General features: G+C 44.3%; 3 protein-coding genes across 3 annotated transcripts; 2 read left to right on the top strand and 1 right to left on the bottom strand.

Moving 5' to 3' along the window:
• Window positions 1-268: 268 nt before the first annotated feature.
• Window positions 269-4,706, top strand: LOC123445321. Its single transcript, XM_045122285.1, has 16 exons — window positions 269-680; window positions 1,159-1,253; window positions 1,396-1,509; window positions 1,587-1,691; window positions 1,780-1,851; window positions 2,127-2,239; window positions 2,325-2,459; window positions 2,556-2,624; window positions 2,760-2,847; window positions 2,969-3,040; window positions 3,126-3,226; window positions 3,454-3,571; window positions 3,664-3,723; window positions 3,925-4,035; window positions 4,235-4,352; window positions 4,454-4,706. The coding sequence occupies exons 1-15, from the start codon at window positions 542-544 to the stop codon at window positions 4,331-4,333; spliced, it is 1,491 nt and encodes a 496-aa protein (XP_044978220.1). The 5' UTR covers window positions 269-541; the 3' UTR covers window positions 4,334-4,352; window positions 4,454-4,706.
• A 290-nt stretch (window positions 4,707-4,996) lies between these two features.
• On the top strand, window positions 4,997-6,327 carry LOC123445323 (photosynthetic NDH subunit of subcomplex B 5, chloroplastic). Its single transcript, XM_045122287.1, has 5 exons — window positions 4,997-5,305; window positions 5,379-5,433; window positions 5,563-5,631; window positions 5,722-5,780; window positions 5,881-6,327. The coding sequence occupies exons 1-5, from the start codon at window positions 5,051-5,053 to the stop codon at window positions 6,109-6,111; spliced, it is 669 nt and encodes a 222-aa protein (XP_044978222.1). The 5' UTR covers window positions 4,997-5,050; the 3' UTR covers window positions 6,112-6,327.
• LOC123445322 (serine/threonine-protein kinase-like protein ACR4) lies at window positions 6,286-10,489 on the bottom strand. The gene is made up of 8 exons (XM_045122286.1): window positions 9,783-10,489; window positions 8,352-8,569; window positions 8,066-8,247; window positions 7,855-7,984; window positions 7,688-7,759; window positions 7,358-7,541; window positions 6,995-7,109; window positions 6,286-6,870 (listed from the first exon to the last, which is right to left on the bottom strand). Exons 2-8 carry the CDS (start codon window positions 8,500-8,502, stop codon window positions 6,607-6,609), a joined length of 1,098 nt encoding a protein of 365 aa, XP_044978221.1. The 5' UTR covers window positions 8,503-8,569; window positions 9,783-10,489; the 3' UTR covers window positions 6,286-6,606.
• Between the last annotated feature and the right edge of the window lie 485 nt (window positions 10,490-10,974).

The following is a 10,974-nucleotide window of genomic DNA, read 5'->3' on the forward strand; positions in this document are numbered from 1 at the left end:
GACTTAAAACCAGTGACTTATAAGTCACGTCTGTTTGGTTGTCATCTGACTTATAAGTCACCTTTTCATGCAAAAGTGGGTGACTTATAAGTTTTAAGTTGGGGTGGAGCAACTTATGACTTATAAGTTGGGTGACTTATAAGCTGGGTCTGTTTGGCAAAATAAGTCACTTTTTACACTTTTCGACTTATAAGTTGGTGACTTATTTGGAACCAAACACGGCCTTAGCGTGGAACAAGGGTCTACCGTCAACTGCGTATCCTAGTGTGGAAGACGTATTCCCAAGCCTCGCGTTCCTCTCGCCGGCTGGAGGAGCAAGAAGACAACAGCTTGGTGTGGATGGATCTGCAACCGTAATGCGTTTCCACTCCTTCACCGCTCGCCATAACTACTAATCGAGGGAAGGGAGAGCATCGAGCCGTTCCAGTTCGCGTCCTCGTCTTCGCCGCCAACCCCCTCTCCCTCCTCCTCCCCAAGAAGTGGTCAGCACAGCGGCGGCGGCTGTGTCGGCGTCTCTGTTTGCTCGGCAGGCGAGAAGGCAATGCCCGCGGCGGGGCCGGGGCCGGGGACGGGGGCGGAGGCAAAGATGGGGAAGGACAGGGACGTGGTGCGGCTGGAGCGCGAGTCGGTGATCCCGGTCATGAAGCCCAAGCTCATCATGAAGCTCGCCTACCTCATTGGTCCGTCTCCCCCCTCTCTCTCCCTCTCTCTTCGTTTACCTGTCCCTTTAATCCGGTCTGGCGTTCGCCATGGGCGCTGTGCGTTTCTTGATTCCCCTTTGCCACAGGACGGATTTGACCGTACGGCGTTTGTTTAGTGTACTTGGCCTTATTCCTAACTGCGAAGATGTGAATCTTTGCCTGTTCTGAAGGAAAGCACGCGTATTGGTTTGATTGTCCATGTTTTACCTGTAAACTAGAAACATTGTGCCCAAAGAAAATCCTGATAACCGTAGGCATGTGTGCTTGTACATTTCATACTCCCTACCTAACACACATATACATAACAGTCAGTCCTTTCCTAATGTGGCTATCAAGTAGTACATCATGTTCTGTGTTCACCTGTCTTAATTCCTACATGCCGAAGCAAAGATATAGTTTTTGGGTTTATGAGACTGCACGACTGAAAGCAAACTCTGCTGCCTGTTTCATGATGAAGAGCACGAAAACGACAGGGAAGAATTCCTCAAGCTCTGCAAGAGGGTGGAGTACACCATCAGAGCTTGGTATCATCTCCAGTTTGATGATATGATGGTGAGAACTTGTAAAGACTTATTCTTCATGCATTTGCTGCTTCTGACTGATCTGTACAACCCATCTTAAAGAGCTGCTCATTTCTGGCAGTGCTTGAAATTGAAGCAGATTTGATTTATTCAGTATGTTATCTTTTGTGCAGGAGCTGTATGCTCTCTTCGACCCTGTGCAGGGTGCCAAAAAACTGCAGCAGCAGAACTTCTCATCCGAGGAAATCGATACACTCGAGCAGAACTTCCTGACCTATTTCTTTCAGGTATAGGACTTGTTTGGGAGAAAGCGTTACTAATATATTATGTAGCGTCGCAGATTAAAGTGCCCAATTCGGTGCAGGTGATGCAAAAAAGCAATTTCAACATATTATCTGATGATGAGGTTGAACTTGCTCATTCTGGACAATACCTATTGAATCTTCCAATTAAAGTTGATGAAGCAAAGGTTAATGTCCACTCACTCCAGACTGCACCTCCTTATCCAAAATTACTAGATTTCAGTACCATTACAAATTTGTTGTTTGCTGCTGCAGTTAGATAACAAACTTTTGTCAAAGTATTTCAAGGAGCACCATCATGACAACCTACCTGAGTTCTGTGATAAGGTGAGAATGCTCTGGCTCTTATATGCAATACTGATGCACCCTCATTTCGAAACATATTCAGCTGGCTGTTCTTTTGTGGCTGCATCCACTCACTGTTATTTCATCAAATTTTAGTTTAAGAGATAATTGAATGATAGGTTTCATGTATTATTGATGTGGTACCCTACCTTTTCGTCTTAGTAGCCGTGCCTTGGTTTTCCTCATATTATTCATATACAACTCATTGTTCTGCCTGCAAACCTTATACTTACCCAGCATAATCTTCTATGTTCCAGTATGTCATATTTCGGAGGGGCATAGGACTGGACCGCACTAGCGATTTTTTCTTCATGGAGAAAGTGGATATGGTCATAACTCGTACATGGCGATGGTTGTTACAGAAGACGAGGTATGCTATCCACCACTAATTTATTTTCCTTTGAAGTTTATCTTGCTCGTTCCACAAGTTAGTTATTTTCATACTGTAATTTCAGACTGCAAAGGCTCTTCTTGAGAAAGAAGAAGGTCAAGCCAGTGATAGATTCCAAGAAAAATGATGATCTAGTTGATGAAGGGGATGACAAGGAGCTATACGTTGAACGTATACGACTTGAAACAATGAACTTGAGGTTTGTGCTGTTCTTAACCTGTCACACCATCACAATCCCAATAAGCTGCCATTTTTTCGTCTGCTATGCTCTCATATTTTCCTACTTTCATTGTAGCCTGCGCAATTTAATTGGCAAGGTCACAATTCAGGAGCCTACATTTGAAGAGGTGATTGTCTTGTACAGGTAGAACTCATAATGATTTTGGTTTGAGGTTTTTGACAACAGTTTCTGGTGCCTTGGTTGTGAAATGGTCACTTGTATGATTCCTACAAACCACCATGTCCGAACTAATTTCTGATGGCACATGTTTGATTTCAGGAAGAAAAGCCCGAAGGGCCAGGATGATAGAGCAATTCAGGTTAAACACTTCAAAAATATTCCGATGGCAGATATGGAGTTGGTTCTGGTTAGTGCTGGACGCTCTGTTTTCTAAAAACAAAAGGATGTGGTTATGTCCAAAAGTTTTTTCACATCTATACTCGTTTATTCATCTGGACTTATGCTGAAGATAAATCATGGTATTGCAGCCTGAGAAGAAAAACCCGAGCCTCACGCCAATGGACTGGGTTCAGTTCATTGTTTCTGTTGTTATTGGGCTTGTAAGTCGAGTGAAATTGGTTCGACTTGATCCATTGATTTTGTTGTGTTTCATCAGTTGATGATTGCCTCTGTCACATTACCCAGGTTACACTCGTTGGTTCACTCGAAATGCCTAAAGCTGATTTCTGGGTTGTGATTGCCATCCTTTCTGCTCTGGCTGGATATTGTGCTAAGATCTATTTCTCGTGAGTCCCACTCGATGTATTATTTGACAGGGTATTCATGTCATCAGTAATTTGGACTATTTGTGTATGACCTAACCAGGATGCCTTTTTTGTTCTTTTGACCTGCTAGTATTACACTAGAACACATTCACAAAATTTGATTTTGCTTCCTTAATTCTTCTTAGCCCTTCTTAATTAGGACACTCATGTATTGGTTTCCGGGTTGATGGAGTTTACCTTTGCCGCAGGTTTCAACAGAACATGGCAACCTATCAAAACCTAATCACTCAGTCAATGTATGACAAACAACTAGATAGTGGGAAAGGCACACTTCTGCACCTCTGTGATGATGTGATTCAGCAGGAAGTAGGTCCTAAGAATCAGCAAAATAGAGGCTTGTGTTCATAGGAAATTTTGACTCACAATTTATTTACGTATTTTCGATTTCTGATGTTCAGATCAAGGAGGTCATAATTGCATACTATATATTGATGGAAAATGGAAAGGCTACTGTTGAGGTATGTCAGATCTTTTGCTACTTCAAACCACTATTTTTCTTATTAAGTTATACTCCCTCCGTCCTAAAATAAGTGTCTCGACTTTATACTAGCTCTAGTATAAAATTGTACTAAGCTTGAGACAGTTATTTTGGGACGGAAGGAGTAGTATGCAAGTACAAAGGGTTAACTTAAAATGTACTTTGTTTCCCAACATGTTAGGATCTTGATTTGCAATGCGAGGAGCTAATCCAGGAAGAGTTTGGTTTGCAATGCAATTTTGAGGTGATGGACGCTCTTCAGAAGTTAGAGAGATTTGGTATTGTTACAAGAGTGAGTTCTTGCAGCCTTTTCTTGTATTGCTTCATACTTGCATTGCCAGTCATATGAAAGATTCTTACAAGCACAATTTGCAGATTTAGCAATAAAACAATGACAGAATCCAAAAGTTCTTTTTATGACATTACCCATCGTGTTGTTACCTGTTTTATCTCTTTCTATGTCATAATAATAAACTCGATGGCGTATTCAGGATTCTATTGGAAGAATTGTTTGTGTTCCTCTAAAGCGGTCCAATGAGATCATTGGTGCTACTACGGAGGAGCTGGTTATGAAAGCCAGACAAAGCTAGTAAACTCAATTTGAACCAGGTAATCTTCTTGTAAACTCTTGGCCAGCTGTTGGTATTATAATGTTTCTGGATTACTCCAAGAATTGCTGACATGCTGACACTAGTTTGTTTCATTTTAAGGGGGCTAGTATATCCTGGCTGGAAGCGGAATAGTTCTCCTACAGAAGTTGAGGAGAGAGGAGAGACGCGGCTGTGATTTGGTCGTAGATTCTTCTGTATTATGTAGTATTTGAAGTGCGGCGTGAGAACTATTTTTACGTAGATGTATGGTGTAAGAATTAAAAATCCTCTTCTGGAACAAATGTGGAGAGATGTTCAAGGAACTGCTATGTTTGCACATTGATTGAGTTAATACAGAAAAGAAATTCCCTGCGTTGGTTTTGCTGGATCTGTTCTGCTCCACATGTTGCTGGGGTATTTTCCCTCCCCTTATCTGTAAACATAAAGCCCTGTGAGCATACAGTAACTTAACAGGGTGGTTTACTAATCACAATATAATCACTTGTCCAACCATGTAACAATTTCTGTGAGTTGATTACTGGTGAGTTTACAGATATCAAGGAAAAGGAGAAAGAAAGGCAGCAGAATTTTCTGGACGGTACATGTCCAAGCCATTATCCACTTGCCTTTGTCTGTTTGCAGGGAGGTACTTGTGCAGGAGAAACAAGCAAAGAGGGTGTGGAGACGAGGGGAGGCACAGCGTTTGGGGGTGAGATAATGAGCGGCAGCAGCAGCAGCTTGGCGTCCGCCATTTCTGCAGCAGCCACTGCTGCTCGTCCTCGCCGTGGCGCGGCGAAGCAGCAGCTGAGCACAAGGGTGAGGCCACACCTGAAGCATGGCGCAGGCTGTTGGGAGAGCAGTGGCAGCGGCAGGGCGGTGGCAGTGAGGGCTGGGCCCGGGCCGCTGACGGAGATCGAGCCGGACCTGCAGGAGGACCCCATCGACAAGTGGCGCACCAACGGCGTCAGCCCGGTCTGGAGCGATCTCCTTGGTTTCCTTGTTCTCGCTGCTGCCGTGTTGTCTGAGGAATGAAATTGTTTTACAGGAGGACTTTGTGTATGGAGTGTATGACGGCCACCACACCTATGATGAAGGCCAAGGTATTATCTGGTATATTTTTCCTGTATGCAGTATAAACTACTCTGCAGGAGTATATGCTTACATTCTTTGGCTAAAGCTGAGCCGATTCTGATTTGTTGTGGTGGAAACCAATCATCATCCAACTGAAGAAAAGAAGGGCTTCTGGGAGGATGTCTCCGAGTGGTACCAAGAAGCTGAGCCTCCTCAGGGTTTCCAAGGTACACTCACTCATGGTGCCTTTTGCTATCTGGAAACAGTATACGTGTCCTTGAATATTTCTCACTAGCATCAATGGCGATCTCTTGCAGCGCTCATCTCCTGGTCATTTCCCCCCGCGGTCATCCTCGGCATGGCTTTCGATGTGCCGGTACGTTGCATTAACCCCTATTCCTCCTATTTACCTGCATCATCTATCTGTCTTGGGCTCACTGAACGGAGGAAGGCTCATGGTCTATCTGTGCCGCTAGGGGGAGTACCTTTACATTGGGGCGGCTATCTTCATCGTCGTGTTCTGCATCATCGAGATGGACAAGCCGGACAAACCGCACAACTTTGAGCCGGAGATCTACATGATGGAGAGGTCCAAGCGCGACAAGCTCATTGCGGACTACAACTCCATGGACATCTGGGACTTCAACGAGAAGTACGGCGAGCTCTGGGACTTCACCGTCAACAGAGATGACCTCATCCAACCATAGGTGCCATTCAGAAGTGGTGGTCACATTGGCTAGATGCAGTTGGAGGTCAGTTCAGATGACATGTATGATAAATACACTCTAAGGAAACCAGGGATGACATAGCTCCAAAAAAAGGATCTTCAAATAAAGCAACCTTGTAAAAAGATGCAGAACAAATTGTCCGAAACAGTAATGTCTAAAATTGTAGAGATATATATAACTGTCAGTTTGGCGTTACCCTCCCGATGCTACAAAAGTCTTGCAAAAAAGAATTGCCATTCTTTTTTGTACAAGTTGAAACCCTATGTCGAATAACGAAGAAAATAAACCAAGGGTGAAAAGGGAAGCCTAACAGCTGCTCCTTTTTTTGTACACTTGAGTTGCACAGCTGATGATGAGCCGGCTCACTATGAGAAGAAACTAATGGGGCAAAATTGGAGCTAGAATAGCTAATCTATAACCCTGAAAGAGGAAAACTAGCTTAGCCTTTAAAATGCTATAACTTTCCGTTCTTCTTCATCTTGATGATGTGAAGAGCTGGCTGCCGAGGGCCACAGTTGTGTTTCCCTGTGGCATGATTGTCGTCATCCCGATCTCTTGCTCGTGTATCCGGTGGATCTCAGCTTCCACCAGGCTCATCGAAGGGCGGTTCTCACTTGCCGGGTTCACGCACCGCGATGCTAGGCGCAGCAGTTCCTTCAGGCCCAGTGAGGTAAAGACACTGGTCATTCTCCTATCTGCTATTGCAGAGATATCACTTGATTCTTGAAAGTTCCTAACCTGCATATCAGAGATACATAGTAAGCAGACTGAAATCTTGGCACTGGTATGATGATAGATATCATGAGATGAGATGATATGGAGAAGAGGAATTGAACAATCATCAGGAATCAGTAGAATTTACCCATTCAACAATGCCTTGATCAGACGCAGCTGTCCTTCCACTGATCAGCTCCACAATGAACACGCCAAAACTGTATACATCACTCTGTATGGAGAAAATCATGGACTCCTTCCCCCTGGTCATGCAACAAATCTCCATTAAAAACGACAAGGGATGCCGATAAATTCGCTACTATCGCAGGCAACACACTGAAAGTCCCTTTTGTTTCTAAATGTAAGACGTTTTGACAGCCCAATTTGGAACTGCCAAAACGTCTTATATTTGGGAACAGAGGGGGTAGTTTGTACTATTCACTAATGGAAGTCAAGGGATGCAATTAAGAACTTTTAACACCCCCCTCCAAAGAAGAAGCTCAGTCATTACCGGGGATCGACAAATGGATCATCAAATATCATTGAAGGCGGGCCAGCATTGCCTAGTCGATCAAGTAGGCCTCGGATGCCAGTATCAGCAACTTTTGGTACGAAATCCGCATCCACCAGGACATTAGCAGTTTTGAAGTTCATGTGAACAGCAGGAGGGGTCATGGAATGCAGGTGACTCAGGCCTGAGTAACAGTAACAGAAAAGGTCATTATATTATGATTGCCTGTATAGCTTTGTGACCGAAAATGAGGCAATTCATAATGTAATTATGAAAATAAGTTTTTGCCAATAAAGGAGAGTGCTGAGTTGGCGTCGGCATAAAACTTACCCTTAGCGGTTCCATGAGCAATAGCAAGTCTCTGCTTGAATTCTAGCCTCACAGTTGGAGAATGGCCGTTGCCTGTACAAGGATGGCAAAAAGAAGGGAAATTTAGCACTTCTGGTGCTCTTCCTGTACATCAGAACAATAATAGGAAACATACAATGAAAAATCACCATGTAAATGCGTAGAAATGCTGCCATTGGGGACATACTGATAAACAAGCATCTGCATGCCATTGTCCTGGCAATAGCCCAAGAGATTTACGAGGTTGCGGTGATGATGGATAGACGACAGGTAATTAACCTGGGGAGCAAAAGGCACCAACACACATGAGTTCATGTACTACTCTAGAGAATCTGCGGATACGGAGAATATTTTTCGCACCTCATGAAGAAATTCCTGGCTAGGAGGAGAATGCCGCCTTTTAACAGCTACAATTGTGCCATCCTGGAGCAAACCGTTGTATACCTCTCCGAACATTCCATGTCCGACGAGGTTGGAGCTGCTGAAGTTGTTTGTAGCAGACTTTAGTTCCTCCAGTGTCATATATCTTGCTCTTTGCATGTCTAGTATATATAGTAAAGGCAATTTGTTGAGCTAAAAGGCTAATTTGGCACTAGCTTGAAAATACTGAAATTAAAAGCCCCTTGAAAAGTAATTTGAGTGGTACCTGGAAGAGCTCGACCGGACGAATTACTCTCTGAAGAATCTGAAGTCCTTCTGCGGTGCCGAAGGCATAGCACTACAATGAGTGCGACGATGCCAACTAATGCCAAACCTCCTGTAGCTCCTCCTAGAGCTACTGGAAGGATGTCTGACATCTAGTATGAAATCTCCTCCTTCAGAATAGGCTAGTAATTTTTGTAGCAGCGGCGATGCAGATATAACCTGAATAGATTGCTGAATTAGTTTATCTGAAGTTCTGGACTTAACTTTGAACTAAAAGCAATAACAGTAACCGACAGATTGCTGAATCGACAGCGCAACAAATACAAAGTGAACTAAATAATTGCAGATTACAAAATGGAACATATGTGCCATGGATTTTCCGGTCAAATATGATATAAATATGACCAGTTGTAAAAGAGGAAAGAGCATTCCGACAATGACGTAAGCAGTATGGACCGATCGATTATTAGCGCATAAATCAGTGAAAGGACAACTAAAATATCAGATGGAACAATGCAAACAAGCTGACATTCGGAACTGATTATTAAGTGACCTTGCAGTTCGCACCTTTTTTTTGCCGTTTATCGTTTTCCTTTTATTTCCTAGATAACACGCATGACCGTTGCAATATTCAAAAATTCCGTGCCATAACACGTACTAAATTCTCATGCAATACAACGAGCCTCACGAATTCTGAAGCTGGTGTGTCGGTTTGCGCCTTTTGCCTTTTTATTTCCCAGGCCGTTGCAATATTCAAATATTTCGCGCCATGACTATCACTAATAAAATTCCCATGCTATTGAAAGAGCCTCCCAAATACAACAATCCGCGCTAAATATTCTATTGGTTGACAATGCATGATCATACACACACACACACAAAAGAACTGTCCACTAGAGCACTGTATATTATAGGAACCCTTCGTCGCCCATATAAAGGGGTATGCGAAAGCTTCCTTTATAATGCAAAAATACTGTACTAGTTGCAACCCATGAATGCCTTTGCTTGAACATATCAACTGCAATTCACAAGCTGTAGATGTACATGTTACATAGAAATTCAATAAGAGAACAATGCAAAGTTATTAAACCTCTGTGGTCTGACAATGTCGGCATTGGCCTTATGGGCTCTGAAGAGAAATCATGCAGTAGGAGGACAACGATTATTCCTAGTATGAAAAAACGAAAACAGAACAAAAATAAATTTTGATTCATCTAAACAAGCATGCGGTGTGATGTATAACAAATAGACTATATCAACAAATTCCACAGCAATCATCCACACTACATCTAATTCCCCAAATACACATCAATTCCATCTGATCCTGGTCCAAGAAAGGACGAGGAGCATGCAAAGACTATCATCAATCACCCAGAGGCAGGCCAGAGTAGAGAGAATGTCCAAACAGCCCATAGCAAACATACATACATACCTGAGGATTGACGAGGTCTGGTGGCGTCATCTCCCTCCAGGCACAGGAGCAGGACCAAACGCTGCAGCCATGTCTCAAGACTTTTTTATCCCCTTCTTCTCCCTCCCTGCCCCTAGATATCCTGTCATCAACAGGGAGGAATTCCAAGTTTTGGTTTAGGGAAGCAAATCCACAGAGAAGAAACCAAAATCAAGCATGAAAAGCGCGCAAGGAACATCCGGATTACTGTCATGGAAGAGTAGAAGAAACATGTTGGATTAGAAGAAACATCAAGATGGAAGTTGAGAAGAAAGATTGCAAGGATAGCAGGGTGGCAAGAGTCCATGCATGAGGAAAACAGGGGAGGTGGAGAGGCAGCAGGAAGAAAGCAGGGGAGGCAGGAGACCTGTGGCTTCTTCCTGCTGCTGCTGCTGCTGCTCAGGTGCCGGTGATTGAGAAGATTGGAAAGGGGGAGGACGGGAGAGGGGAGAGGGGACAGGAGAGCCAGCACAGCCAGCCAGCCAACACCAGCGGAAGGGAACCAGCAGGCAGGCAGGCCAAGTATATATAATGGTCTCCGCGAGAGGCGCCGCATCAAAATGAGCCGGCGCTTGCATTCGATCGCGGGCAATCAAAAAATTACTGCCAAGGAATGGTGGCACGGGCCGGCGTTGTTCTGGAAGCGGGGCCGAGCAGGTCCGCCATGGTCCATGCTGACGCCGCGTACGCTGCTCTTAATTCCTCCTTAATTAGCAAGATCGCTTCTGCTTCTGCTTCGTCTGAGAGAAAAGAATGAGACGGATGGAGGGAGGGAGGCCAATGATTGGCCCAAAGGCGACAGACAGTTCGTGGGGATCGCGACACGACACCGCGCCGACGGACCGACGGACGGCGACGCGGCCACCCATTCCCCTGTATTCCTTCTTTACTTGCTTCTTTTTCCGCCATATTTTACTCTTCGTATCGTATCGTCTCGTCGGATTAGTATATCATCCGATGAATGAATGAATGAATGAATCTTTCTGTCGATCGACGGAGCTCAACAAGAAACGGCGTGTGCGTGCGTAGAAGGAATGGCGTGCGTACAAGGCGTCAATGATTGATGGAACGGCGGAGCTGGAAGACAGGCGGACAGCAGCTGCATGCATACCTCCTCACAAACTACACACCATCGCTGCACACACTCTTCTTCTTTCCTGACCTGACGGACGCA

Source organism: Hordeum vulgare, chromosome 3H (assembly GCF_904849725.1).
Source record: "Hordeum vulgare subsp. vulgare chromosome 3H, MorexV3_pseudomolecules_assembly, whole genome shotgun sequence".
In the NCBI taxonomy this organism is placed as follows: Eukaryota; Viridiplantae; Streptophyta; class Magnoliopsida; order Poales; family Poaceae; genus Hordeum; species Hordeum vulgare.